The 15,061-nt window shown below is 38.5% G+C and overlaps 1 protein-coding gene across 3 annotated transcripts in view; it reads right to left on the minus strand.

The window, feature by feature from the left end:
* NOX4 (NADPH oxidase 4) overlaps positions 1-15,061 on the minus strand; it is a 184,771-nt gene that overhangs the window by 115,327 nt on the left and 54,383 nt on the right. For all 3 annotated transcript variants that reach the window (XM_062198298.1, XM_062198297.1, XM_062198299.1), the window contains 3 exons: positions 14,473-14,570; positions 12,020-12,047; positions 5,001-5,073 (listed from right to left, as the gene is read on the minus strand). In XM_062198298.1, the coding sequence (XP_062054282.1) occupies positions 5,001-5,073; positions 12,020-12,047; positions 14,473-14,570 (199 nt within the window). The remainder of the gene's footprint in view (positions 1-5,000; positions 5,074-12,019; positions 12,048-14,472; positions 14,571-15,061) is intronic.

Below are 15,061 nucleotides of genomic sequence, written 5' to 3' on the forward strand. Positions count from 1 at the left end.
GTGAGGCAATAACCAATGTCATCATAAACAATGTGATTAATATCCTTTCAATATAAAAAGTTTTGCACATTGTTGATTCCTTTTGAAATAAAAATTACTTGCAATTGCTACATCTCAAGCTATAATAGTTGCAATCTATTGACACATATTCCCCATTGCTTTCTAAAAGCATGTTTATCATTTACAACTCAACAACAGAGTAATCTATTACACAAAAATGAGGCCCCACTATATAAGTTCTCATTGCTATTGCTTTTTTTTAATAGAATTGGGTATTATTTCACTTTGTCACTCACTTTTAATTTTTCTGTGACTTTTTGCTCATAATAATTATCCATTTCAATAGGATGTTTTTCTTAATTGATAAAAATAAATTATAAGCATTTTATGAACATACTGATTCCTTATTATTGTAATACTGTTCCCAATATCATACTTATTTTTCAATGTTCTTAATATACTCATATAGGATATGCAGAAGTTTTAGTTTTCCTATGTGTAGACAGTCAAATATTTCCTATATAATTCCTTATCCAGCTTGAGGTCTGATTAAGTATTCATTTAACATGTCTCCTAATTTTTTTTTTAAATTTAATTTGAAAGAGCAACAGAAAGAATGATGTAGTCAGAGACTGACAGAAAGAGATCTCCCATGTGCTAGTTAACTCTCAAATGTCTGAAAGAGCAGGACTGGTTCAGACTCACGACAGGAGCCTGAAACTCAACCCAGGTCTCCTATGAATGTGGCAGAAACCCAAGTACATAAACCATCATCTGCTGCCTCCTGGGGTATACATTAGCAAGAAGCTAGAATTGGAAGCAGAGCCAGGATTCAACCCCAGGCACTCTGATATGGGATACAGGCATATTAAATTATATTCCTGCATCTTAACTGCTGCTCCAAATGCCTACCAACTTCTAAATTTTTAATGGTATCATTTTTTTAATTTACTCTGTGATTTATCTAGAACTCCATTTTAGTTTTACATTTCTCATAAACTTATAATGGAATTGTATTATTAAACAGGTTCTTGTATGTAGCAAGGTCTTTTACAGGGCTGAGTATTGACTCTGTGTCTTGGTTGAGTGTGTTAGTCATTTTTGCAGGGAAGGTCTACTTTTTTAAAACTACTGAAATGCAATCAGTTTAATGTTTAGTAAGGTACATGACTCCTTCACTTGTTGTCATCATATACATGATATTCCTCAGATGAACCTTATAATCCTTGGCTAAATTTAAAAATAACCAAAATAATCCATCGGGAATTTTAATTGAAATGTAACAAACCTAAAAAATATTCAAGGAAGAACCACAATTTTATAGTATAGTATACAACCTTTATTCAAACCTCTACACATTTCTCTCAGTGAATTTAGGTGAGTTTAGTTTTCCCATGTAACTTTCAGTTTCTTATTTCTTATTCCTAGATATTTCACATTTTGTTATGATTGTCAGTGGTACATTTTTATTTTTATTTTGCACATGCTCAGAGTATAGCAAGTACCAAGAAGAGCTTGTTTTTTATGTTGTCTTCTGCTCAGTCATTTTTTCAACTCTTTTATTTGGTGTTAATACAAATTTTTATTGTATTCTTTTAGATTTTCTGGATATGCAATTATATCTATTTTTCTTGAAATAAAGACTTTGCTGTTACATTTTAAAAATAATTCCAAATGTTTTGCTTCTAACCATATATAAATAATGGGAGAATTAAAAATATCAAAATATCACCTTGGTTCTTCATGATTTTCTTAGAAATATAACACTGCAAATTATGCTTTTAATTCTGGTTTTATATTTTTTAATTCTATACAGGAAATATTTTTTGAAGATTTATTTACTAATTTAAAAGGCAGAGTGAGGTAGAAGAGATACAGAGAAAGGGATCTTCCATCTGCTGTTTCATTCCCCAAATGGTGACAACAGTTGCAGTTGGGCCAGACCAAAGTCAGAAACTCCATCCTGGTCTCCCAAATGAGTGGTAGGAGCCCAAGAACTTCCCAGGCACATTAGCAGGAAGCTGGATCAGAAGTAGAGTATCCAGAACCTGAATTGACACCCTGATTCAAAAACCAGCATTACAAGTAGTTGATTGACTACTAGACTACAGTACTAACCCCTAGTTTATTTACTATGATTATTTTAATTCATAATTACATCTCATATTTAGTAACTCTCATTTTAAAATTTGTTGAGGTGAGAAAACGCTTGTGCTCCTGTTACCTGTTAATGGGATGTATTAATTATTTTAATAGAATGATCCAGGTTAAACCACTCTTGAATTAGTAGACCATATTCTTCTATCAAAAATCAAACATTTGAGTCATATTTATTCACTTAATGTCTCTTTCATTTACTTCCTCATTAGTAACAAGAAAGATAGAAGGCTATCTCCATGGTTTATTTAAGAATTTCATGATGAGTGCAAGAAAGCTTGGAGAGGATCAAAATAGGTATGACACTCTCCTGTAAACAAATACGAAAAACTGAAGATAAAGCGTTGCTTGAGAAATGGCTTATGAGAATTAATATAATGGTTCAGTTGAGAAGAGATGACGTTTTTATATTCCATTTACAAAACTATGAGTCAAATAAGAATTCTTTTCCAGATATAAAACATAAAATCTTCAGTCCTGTAAATAAATATATCCAATACCTTAAATTTTCCTTCAAGAACTCCTAAATGGAAAAAGTAATTGTGTCAAATGATTGCTTTGCCTATGTAAAATAAACTTTCTTCCCACAAAATAGGTATCCTCATGTACTAAAATTAGTGATTTTCCCTTCTGTGAAGTAATTTTTAATTCTTATGAAAAGTTTCAAAAGTGTGCTTTCCATTTGACCCAGCTATTCTTTTTTTTTTTTTTTTTTTTGACAGGCAGAGTGGACAGTGAGAGAGAGACACAGAGAGAAAGGTCTTCCTTTCGCCGTTGGTTCACCCTCCAATGGCCGCCGCAGTAGGCGTGCTGCGGCCAGCGCACCGCGCTGATCCGATGGCAGTAGCCAGGTGCTTCTCCTGGTCTCCCATGGGGTGCAGGGCCCAAGGACTTGGGCCATCCTCCACTGCACTCCCTGGCCACAGCAGAGAGCTGGCCTGGAAGAGGGGCAACCAGGACAGGATCGGTGCCCTGACCGGGACTAGAACCTGGTGTGCCGGCGCCGCAAGGCGGAGGATTAGCCTAGTGAGCCGCGGCGCCGCTTTGACCCAGCTATTCTACATTTACAAAGTTCTCCTGACAACATTATTGAAACAGCATGCAAAGTCATAGGAATAGCATGTTTGCTTCAGAAACGAAATGTCAGTAGGGTGGAATCAACCCACAGAGACACAGAGGCAGACAGACTGGTGGAGCTCCTCACTGTTGGTTCATTACCTGAATGCCCACAATGTCCAGGGATAGGCCCAGGATCAGAGCCAGGAACTAGGAATTCAATCACCTCTCATGGTGGCAGGGACCTTGAGAGATTACCTGCTGCCCTCCAGAATATTTTTTTTTAAGATTTATTTATTTATTTGAGAAGTAGAATTACAGAGAGAGAGGAAGAGAGAGAGAAAGTCTCCCATCTGCTGGTTCACTTCCCAGATGGCCTCAACAGCTGGAGCTGAGCTGATCAGGAACTAAGAGCTTCTACCGGTCTCTCATGTGGGTGCAAGTACCCAAGCACTTGGACCATCTTCCAATGCTTTCCTAGGCCATTAACAGAAAGCTGGATTGGAGGTGGAGCAGCTAGGACTTGAACCTATGCCAGATGGGATGCTTGTACTGCAGGCAGAAGCTTTACCCATTATCCACAGCCCCGGCTGGCTCCCCTCCAGAATCTTCAAAGGTAGAAAGCTAAAACAGGAAGCTGGAGCTGGCAATCAAGCCCAAGCACTCCAATATGGTAGACAAGCATCTCAACCACTAAGCCAAACATCTACCCCTATTTGGTGATCTACTGTAGCATCAGCAAAGAGAGTGGCAAACAAATATTTACTAATGTGAGAAAATTTTCATAACACAAATTTAAGTAAAAGGAAGATAAAAATAATATAATAATATGATACTATGTTGCTAAAATACATAGATACATGAAGAAAAACAGAGATTAGGAGTGTGAGAAGGAAAAAAAGCGTGATTTTAATGGGACTAGGAAGTAAGGAATGATAAGCACAGAAAAGTTTATGGCATTAATCGCTGAGTGGTGCATTTACCTGTGAAGATTGGGGAGCATATGTATGTATATGCATAGTGTGTTTAGAGTGCAAGGATAAACTCATTTGAACATTTTAGTGGGCAATTATTTTCCAAGCATATGTACGTATGTTTCCATTAACTCTCACAAATCAGCAGTTTGAATGATAGAAAATTTTTTGAAGATTAGAAGAAACATAAATTTTTCTTCTTTCTGCTTTTTTAAACAGGATCATGACCATTAAAAATATTCTGATAAATAGCAAGAATCCCTTCAAACATGTAAAAATATTCCTGGTAATGTACAACTGAATTTGTTGAAAACCTAACTAGAAGAATCAATATGAACACAGGTTATCCAGTTATTTGGGGGGATGTCAGCCAACTATGTTTCAGTGCTTTGCTTAGAACAATGTGTTAAGTTATAGAAAAATACACTTCTAGGAAATTAGCTATAAAATAATTTTGTCTTATATTTCTAAGAATCCCCAAAGTCCCTGGATGTGCACATTTAATTCAGTCCCATTTCCCACAGAACTGTGTTATTCTTCAGAAGGATGTGATCCTGAAGAATGGATATTCCCTGGGTCATCAAAAGGAGTCTCCAAACACAACTCCTTATCAATACAGAAAATGTGTTTAATGAAGAGACTTTCTAAAAATAAGAAAATACATATAAACATACATACCTCACTTTAGTTACACTGTGTTGGTTAAATACTTAGATTAGTCAAGACTTTTTCTCTATGTGAAAATTAAGAAGGCCCAAAGAAAATCTATAGAGTCTGAGTAGTAAACAACAACACAGTAACTTTGACACTTACCTTATTGCATAAGTAGAAGCTGTAACCATGAGGAATAGCACCATTACCATGCAGACTCCTGTCAGGCCAGGAACTACAAAAATGCACATAAGTACATTTTAATCTAAATCACACTGAGAAAAAAGTGCCAAGAATCATTATCTTAAAATCCAAAGTACTATACTGTTCTGTGGGAAGCCTAATTTAAGTAGCACGCCTGCATGTATATTCTCTTTCAAACAAGCCTTTTTAAAGTCAACAGTTTCAGAGTACTTAAGACAGAGTCTTTTATTCCTTTAACTGAAAAGTCCATTCTTGTACTCCCAAATATTCTACTCATAATGGTAAACACGTACAAGCATATGCTATACCAAATGTCAATAATTAATGCATTGGGGTGGAATTAACATTCGACATTCTTATTGTTTTGGTTATATATGCCCTAGCACTCATTCTCCCTTACTCGATCTTATCCCCTTAGATGCAACTGGCAGCTCTTTTAGTTTCAACATGAATTAACTGCTTTTGAATTTCATCATCTTAAAGATTTAAGAAAAAAATAAACAGGCCGGCACCGCGGCTCAATAGGCTAATCCTCTGCCTGCGGCGCTGGCACCCCAGGGTTCTAGTCCTGGTCGGAGCGCTGGATTCTGTCCTGGTTGCTCCTCTTCCAGTCCAGCTCTCTGCTGTGGCCCAGGAAGGCAGTGGAGGATGGCCCAAGTGCTTGGGCTCCTGCACCCGCATGCACCTGGCTCCTGGCTTCTGATCAGCGCAGTGTGCCGGCTGCAGCGGCCAGTGCGGGGTGAACCAATGGAAAAAAAAGGAAGACCTTTCTCTTGGTCTCTCTCTCTCTCACTTTCCACTCTGCCTGTCAAAAATAAATAAATAAATAAATATAAAATAAACAAAAACTTAAAACTTAAAAAAAATGTAGAACAAAAGCTGTAATTTTCAGGAAAAAACAGCACTGCTGCTTGTTTTTTCAAATTTATTTTACTTATTTGAAAAGCAGAGTGCAAGAGAGAGAGGGAGAGAGACAGAAACAGATCTTCTATCTGCATATTTAGTTCCTGAATGGCTGCAATGGCTGGGGCTGAAACAGGCCAAAACCTGGAACTCCATCTGAGTCTCCAACCTGGATGACCGGGGTCTGAGAACTTAGGTAATTTTCTGCTGCTTTCCCAGGCACACTAGCAGGGAACTGGATTGGAAACAAAGCACAAGGACTCAAACCAGTGCTCAGATAAGGGCTGATGTTTCGAGAACACATGTATAACTTAGTGAGATTCAATTACAACTCAATTAATTTTAAGGGAATAAAGAGGAGGTTTGTCTCTCCAGTATAAAGTGATTTTGGCCGGCGCCATGGCTCAACAGGCTAATCCTCCGCCATGCGGCGCCGGCACACTGGGTTCTAGTCCCAGTCAGGGCGCCGGATTCTGTCCCGGTTGCCCCTCTTCCAGGCCAGCTCTCTGCTATGGCCTGGGAGTGCAGTGGAGGATGGCCCAAGTGCTTGGGCCCTGCACCCCATGGGAGACCAGGAGAAGCACCTGGCTCCTGCCTTCAGATCAGTGCAATGTGCCAGCTGCAGTGTGCCGGCCGCAGCGGCCATTGGAGTGTGAACCAACGGCAAAAAGGAAGACCTTTCTCTCTGTCTCTCTCTCTCTCACTGTCCACTCTGCCTGTCAAAAAAAAAAAAATTTTTTTTAAAGTGATTTAGATAAAAAAAAAAGTCCCTTATTTGACTAAATAAATGTGGCAATCCAGATGGCTACATAGTGTGAAATTTGTGGTTAAAGGAGACCTCTGATAAGTTTATCGGTCCTTTATTAATGACCTAATAGATTTATATTCAAAGCTTCCTATTTGTGTTTGCTTAATTTATTTATTTTAAACTCAGAGCTACAGAGAGACAGAGGGAGATAAAGAGAGAGAGGAGATCTTCTATTTGCTGGTTCACTCTCCAGATAGTTGCGACAGCCAGGGCTGAGCCAGGCCAAAGCCTAGAGCCAGGAGTTTCATCAGGGACTCCCACATGGATGCAGGGACCCAAACACTTGGGCCATCTTATGCTGCATTTCCCAGGCCATTAGCAGAGGGCTGGGTCAGAAGTGGAGAAACGGAGCAGCCAGGACACAAACTAGTGCCCATATGGGATGCCAGTGTCACAAGCACCAGCTTTACCTGCTATGCCAGCACATTGGCCCCAGCCTATGAGGTTCTGATCAAGCCAAGATACATTATGGAATACTGGAAAATCATCTCACTGGAAGAACACCTGAAAAACTGATCATGCTTACGATAGAGCCATAATTTCCTAAAAATATAATTTGCACCTAATTCCTTGAGATAGTAATTGTATTATTCCAAAATTCCATTACTATTCCATGAGGTTACAGAGCACAATATTGTATAAAAGACTCTGGGAGGTACTCATGGCAAGAAATTTGTTTAAATTTAAATATTTCCTCAAACTAATTTGACCAGAGAACCACTTTTAGAATAAGAATACAAAATATACTCTGGAAGAACTTGGAGGGCTTAAATGGGTGACTTCAGTTATGTGAAGATGAAGCAGAAGACCCAGAAAGCACAGGCTGGGGTATATTCCTATAGAGTCTGGGATTAGGATACTGTTTACGAAACTCTCTCTTATCTAAAGAATTAAGATTCTTTTTTAAAGATTTTATTTATTTATTTGAGAGGCTGAACTACAGAGAGAGAGAGAGGGACCGTCAGAGAGAGGTCTTCCATCTGCTGGTTCACTCCACAACTGGCTGTGATGACCGGTACTGGGCCAATCTGAAGCCAGGAGCTAGGAGCTTCTTCCGGGACTCCCATGTAGGTGCAGGGGCCCAAGCACTTGGGCCATCTTTCACTGCTTTCCCAGGCATTAGCAAAGAGCTAGATCAAGCCAGCATCCATATGGGATGCCAGTGCCACAGGCAGAGGCTTGGCCTACTAAACTGCAGCACTGTCCCCAAGAATTAATTTCTTTCTGTCTTCCAAAAGTACAAGAAGACTGGAATTCATAATTTATAAATTAAGAGACTTTAGATAAAAGAAGCATGGAAAAAAAACACCTTAGCAATAAAAAAAAAAAAACTTACTATAATTAGAGTACTCAAAAACAAAAAGGAGGCTTCACTTTAATAAGCCACTATCACTGGAAGTAAACAAACTAAGCTATTAACTGGAATGTTAGAGACTGTAGAAACATATGCATCAAGTAAGAGAAGTCATCAAATAGCTTTTATTCATTCAATGAACTGTTTCTAGGCATCTGCAAATGTATTACTGTTAAAGTGATAGAGATAAAATAAATCCTGCTCTACAAGAACTCCTATCCAGTGAGGGTGGCAGATTAAGTAGGCAATTGCAACATAGAACATTAAAGTACTAAAAACATTGTTGAGCACTGACTATTTCTGGGATACATAAAGGGGCACCCTAACTAGTCTTGGAAGACAATTTAGCTAAGGGTATATTAGCCTCTTTTGCTGCAAATCCCTGTAGTCAGGAAATACAGGCTGGAAATTACTTGAATTGTTTAATCTCACCGGGTAAAGTGATGTGTTTAAGGACATGCGTTTTCCTGTGAATTCTTCAAGCTCTTTAAGTTATGCAGCCAAACATATTCTTCTTTCCTCAGAAAATGCATTTTTGTGGGATGATATTATAGCACAGCAGGTTAAGCCAGTACTTGCGATGCTCAAATCCCATAATGGAGTGGCTTGACTCCAGTCCCAGTTACCTAACACTTCAGATCCAGTTTCCTGGATCTAATGTGCCTGGGAAACGATGCCCTAAGTATATGGGTTCCTGCCACCCACATGGGAGACTTGGAGGAAGTTTCTGACTCCTGACTTCAAACTGGTCAAGGCCCGACAGTTGTGGATATTTGGGGACTGAAACTGCAAATATTACTCCTCCTTTCAAATAAACAAATCTTTAAAAAATACAATCTGATATGTTTATTCTTACTGCCTTTTATCTAAGCATATCAGAATCAATGATTAGTAGCCTTTAAAATAAATAATTGAAGGGGCTGGTGTTGTGGTACAATAGGTTACACCCACCACTTGGGACTACAATATCCCATATCAAAGTGCTGATTCAGGTTCCAGCTACTCTGCTTCTGATCCAGCTAATACACCTGAGAAGGCAGAAGATGGCCCAAGGACTTGGTCCTTCCACCCATGTGAGAGACCAGGTTAATATTCCTAATTCCTGGCACTGGTCTGGGCCAGCCCTGATTGTTGGGGCCATTTGGGGAGTGAATCAACAGAATGAATATCTCTGTCACTAGGTCTCTCTCTCTCTTTCTCTCTCTCTCTTTCTCTCTCTCTCTTTCTCTCTCTCTGTCTCTCTCCCCTCATGCGTGTATGTATATCTGTGTCTCCCTCTATGTCACTCTACTTTTCCAATATGTAAATAAATAAATCCTAAAAACAAATAAATAATTGTAGTATGCTACCATTTCTGAGGGATCATTTTCACCCACACTCAGATGTTGTCAGAAATATACCATAATCCATACATTCCCCTATTTTCCTAACATAATTGGAAACATGATTATAGTTTCTTATGCAGGTTTTTATAATTAAAATTAGACACTGAGTATTTTATTCACATCATGTAAGGTACATCATCTTTAATGAATGATTCTATAATCCAGACTATTAAATTTATTATTTATAAATAAAGTAATTGGAATATTTCACCATTCCTTATATAACAGTCTAACTACCATATCTTATATTATTTGTATAATCATACTTTATTTTCTATAAAACAATCTTAATTTACCAATCATACTTTATATTTAAAAAATTTAAGCACAGATAGAAGCTAAAATCTTTAGATTTTGGAAGCTAAAGTCCAAGAAATCTACCAACTAAGAAAAATGTTCTTTGACACCAGAATACCTAAAAACATAAGCACAATTCCTTAATCAGGGCACTTATTTTTTTCCTACATGCTGTGTTCCAGAACATTTAAGGATGGCTGTGGAATAGTTTTAGTCAGTTTTGGTAATTAAAAACTGGATTCAGTCTATACGTAGAAAGCAGTGTCTCTCATCCTAACGCCCTCCCTAGGCTCCATGTCTCTCTTTCACTAGCTACCACGCAGTGTAGTCAATCAGATGGTTTAGTAGCACCAGAGCCATACTTACGGACTGTTATGTCTCAGTCTTAGCTCCAGGTTAATCATCTGGGAAGTGAAGGTTCTTGGAGGTCATAACAGTATTTGAAGAAATTATGTGAGACTAGGACACCAAAATGGTGCTCATTTGTGGATTCTGAGGGGTTTAAATTGTTTATAATAACAGAAACTCTGCATATTCTAGAAGCAATCTCCAAGTGGAAAGAACAGTGTAGGTAGGAAAGAAAACTATTATTTCTAGTGTGCAGATATAGAAACCTCAACCAAGAAGAGACCAGCTCTGCCTAGTCCAATTAGGGAGGAGTTCGTACTTGTCAATATGATTTCAAGGGTGAGAAGCGAATGGCCAGGGGAACAAACGAGAATAGGCTATTCCAGGTAAAAATGTGGGTAGTAGTGAGAGGGTATGATGATGAGTGAAGCAGAGGAAGAACAGCAGCTTCAGAGGCTTTTGGAGGGCTGGCAAAACACACTGTCCAGTCTCTCCCAGGGACTCTTTAAGAGGGAGTCTAGAAATCTGTTTTTAAGTATCTTCTATCCTAAGCCCAATACCTCAGGGAGACCTCTGGAAAACAATGTAGGATGATGGGATCTCCTGTTAAGGAGAGAGATCACCCACTTATAGAAGCTTTAGTTATACAAAGTGTCTTAATGTAATACCTTACTCAGACAAGGGATCTATTCATACCTTTGTAAGGTTAACTTCATAAAATATTTTAAATGTCTGAAGGCTTTGTAAAGTACTAATTTTCTTCTTTATTCCTCAAATTAATTCACATGAACCAAAAATTTCATTAATTTATATCATGATGTTTGGGTTTTGTATTTTCCTTCCCTCCTATTTCTCATCTAATTCTTGAAGCTTAAATGCAAACATGATTGCAAGGAACAAAAATTGAAAGCAAAACAAAACTGTGTTCCAAAAAAGAAAGCTTTGAAATACTGTACCAGTGGCAAATATCATAAATCTATAGGCAGAAACATAATGTATTTCATAAATCTAAATATATACTTGTGACATGAAGAGGTAAAGCACCTGATTATAGTTATTTTTCATCATAAATTGATCCAAAAAGAACAATGCATTTGACAGGATAATGTGCCTCATCCCCGTGTTCAATTCTGATCCTTAATAGGTTATTACAGCCAAACGTTTATGATAGATCATCTCAACTACAAAATCATCTTTGTCCCTGAAATAGATAGTAAAAATCCACCAAATGCCGCTTTTCCTTTCATCTTTATAAATGGAAGGCTGGGAAAGAGAGGAATGTTCATAAGAATTGCCTATCAGGGGAATATTTTGAGATGTTCAAATGTGCTTCTAGCAAATTAATAGTCTAGACTGAGATTTCATGGACAATAAGGTTAAGAAGGAACATAAATTGCAAATGGAAAAGGAGAGACATCTCAAGAAAAATAACTCATTTCAATGACTGTTTCTCTTACAGGTTTTCAGATCATCAAAAATCCTACTAAATCACTAAATTATTAGAACTACATTGAAGTGCAAAGTTTTTTGGTGTTTCTTCCAATACTTTGAGGGCAGGAATCCATTCCATATGTATTGTATCCCACCACAGTTACAATGGCAGGGGGCAAAGCAGGAAGCATATGGGGTTACATTGTTTTCACTGGAAGAGCTCATATTAGAGAAACATGTTCACTTATTCTCCACTCATTCAAACCCCAACTGCTTGCCTCTTCCCTCTGCTCATATTGCAACCTTATGTTTGAACTCCTTAATATTTGTTCAGATATACAAATTTTCCATATGCCATGTTGTACCATGTATCTAATTGCTACACAATTTGACAATGTGCATTTTCATAATGTTCTTGAACCTGTATAAAGAGCAATGAATAACAACTTACCAGTTGTGAAGAGAAGCTTTCTAGGATCCTGAGGAGGGAAAAAAAATATTTGATTGAAAAACTGAAAGCACTGGTGATACAAAATTCTACAAGGAGTTTGCAGGTAAAGCGCCATGTATCAGACATGCAAGACACTTTTCTTCCAGGAGAAATAAAAGAGATTCAATTAAGTTGTGCCATATTTTCACAACTGAGAGAAGTCTATTTATCTGACAAAGGTGGAACACTGGTTGAGTCAGAAGGCCAAGGTATTAATCTTAATAGCTACTTAGAAAATAGTAACAGTGACTTTTAGGCTACTGCTAAACCATTTTGAGGCTCAGTACCATCAGCTACAATGTGAAAATGTTAATGTTTCCACTGTCTACCAGGATTGGAGCACAGTCAACTCTCTTCCTGACTTGTGGAATACTAAGATCAATCCCTAGGAGCTGTGTGGACTTATTTTTATCCTCATGGCACTTACTGCTGAACAGGCTTTTGAACTCCTTTCCTTATACCTCCACTGACTTCTGGGTCAGGCCAGGCTAATATTAAATAGGAGGCCATTTTCATGGGTGTCATTTCAGGGTTCACAAATAAGGTCCATTTACCAGGAATAGCTCCTCACTTGGCTTACCTAGGTCAGATGACTTACATAAGTACTTCTGGTATTAGAGGCTTGGCTAAAGCCTCAACTCAATAAATAAACAACCAGGAAAAATATGAGATAGGCTGAACAAAGAGATAATACTAGAAATTACTACAGAAATCCAGTAGATAGAACAATTACTATTCCTAGGGAAAGAAGACAGAATATGAGGATGAGTGACTGCTACATAGATGTGAATCTGAAGCAGATTTTTTTAAAGATTTATTTATTTATTTGGAAGTCAGAGTTACACGGAGAGAGGAGAGGCAGAAAGAGAGAGAGAGAGAGAGGTGTCTTCTATCCGCTGGTTCACTCGCCAATTGGCCGCAATGGCTGGAGTGGGGCCGATCCGTAGCCAGGAGCTTCTTCTGGGTCTCCAAAACAGGTGCAGAGGTCCAAGGACTTGGGCCATCTTCCTCTGCTTTCCCAGGCCATAGCAGAGAGCTGGATCCAAGTGGAGCAGCCAGGACCCAAACCGGTGACCATATGGAATGTCAACACTGCAGGTAGTGGCCTTACCCAATACACCACAGCGCCAGCCCCTTGAAGCAGATTTAAGTGAGGCTGCACAGTAGTCACAGGATGGGTCATTATAAGCAAGGTGAAAGCATAAAGCCAAAAAACAAAAATAGATGGAAAAAAAGCTCTCTTTTTCAAATGCAATTCACTGAACATTACATCTGTTTATTCTATATACTTCTCTTACTTCTATCTACATGGAGCACATTGCCCCATACCTATCAGGTTTTAAATACATAATTATCAAAACAAGAGAGGAAGAAAGAACAAAAGTAACACGAAGGAAAAAATAAAAGAAGGAAGGAAGAAGGTAAAGAAACAGGAAATATAATTCAAAACAATTAGTGGCCTTCTTCATTTATGGGCAAATTTTAAAAAATGGCAGAAAGATATAGAAATAGACATTCTGATCTACTAAATTGCAGAAGCATTTTAGGAAGGCAATCTGGCTCTGTCCATCAAAACTTAAAATGTGCATCTATTTTAAACCAAAATTTTACATATATGAACCTGTGAAACAAAAGTGTACAAAAGATAAGTTGTCACTAGCAGATTTAGTTAGCAGAACCGGCAGGGTTCAGATCAAATGAGATACAGAGCATCTTGGATTTGCTGCAGTCATGGTATTGAGAAGCAAAAGGAGCCTAAAGACCATATGGAAGCACTGAGCAACAGAGACCTAACAAGAGTTTTGCCAGAGACATCCACCAGGCCCTGGGCCACCACTCTGCACATACTAGTTCATTTTAGGAGTGGTTTCACGTGGAGAAAAGCACCCCTGAATCAGATATTGCTTGCTACAGAATTCAGCTCAAGATCACCTATTCACAGGTGAATAAAGAGAACGAATAATGAAAACTCATTAATGTTGTTTAAATCAGTATATTGATTACCTGGGATCTACAAATAATAAACATGCTTTTCTGCCTTTTTTCTCCAAAGAACTGTATGTGAGTTATTAAAGTATTTTTACCCTGTAACGGCACTGTTGGCACTCTCAGCTGAATGACAGGAATTAGACGAGAGCTGCTGGGATTCAGAAGGTAGGCCTGAGTGGCAACCATCTGAACTCTGCCAAATATAAAAAGTAGACACTTTGCAAACTCCCATTTTCAGTTGAAGAGACTACGAAATAGTAATTACCTATATTTTCTACTGAAAAAGAATAAAACTCAACTTGACAACTGCATTTTAAAAGCACTCAAAGGGAACAGCAAGGTACAAATTTTCCATGAAAATCACAGACCCTCATTAGTCATCTCATGACAAGTAAAGGGAAAATGGGAAGACAGAGACCACCCACCTCATCTCGGTATCTTGCTGCATTCAGTTCAATAAAATTCTCATTGTAGTTCACTGAGAAGTTGAGGGCATTCACCAGATGGGCAGCCACGTGCACACCTACAGAATCACACCAGGTGCAAGTCAGTGGGAGTTTTATCTCTGCTCTATGGAAAGCAGTCAGTAAGCAATGAAATCTTACATTGAAAGGTGAAATTTTAAAATTGAAAAAGGCACACCTGACTATTAACAGTTTGCGGAATGTTCAAAGGCTGAAATTAAATAATCATAGTAAATCAGTTGAGGTGAGAGGGAAAATTCACCCCTCACACATATTTACAAATGTGTGTATCTATGGGGCCGGCGCTGTGGCACAGTGGGTTAACACTCTGGCCTGAAGCACTGGCATCCATAAGGGCACTGGTTAGAGACCTGGCTGTTCCACTTCCAACCCAGTTCTCTGCTATGGCCTGGGAAAGCAGCAGAGCATGAACCAAGTCCTTGGGCCCCTGCGGCCGCGTGGGAGTCCCGGAGGAGGCTCCTGGATCCTGGCTTCAGATCAGAGCAGCTCCCAGCTGCTGCGGCCAATTGGGGAGTGAACCATCGGATGG

This window comes from Lepus europaeus, chromosome 7 (genome assembly GCF_033115175.1).
Source record: "Lepus europaeus isolate LE1 chromosome 7, mLepTim1.pri, whole genome shotgun sequence".
NCBI lineage: Eukaryota > Metazoa > Chordata > Mammalia > Lagomorpha > Leporidae > Lepus > Lepus europaeus.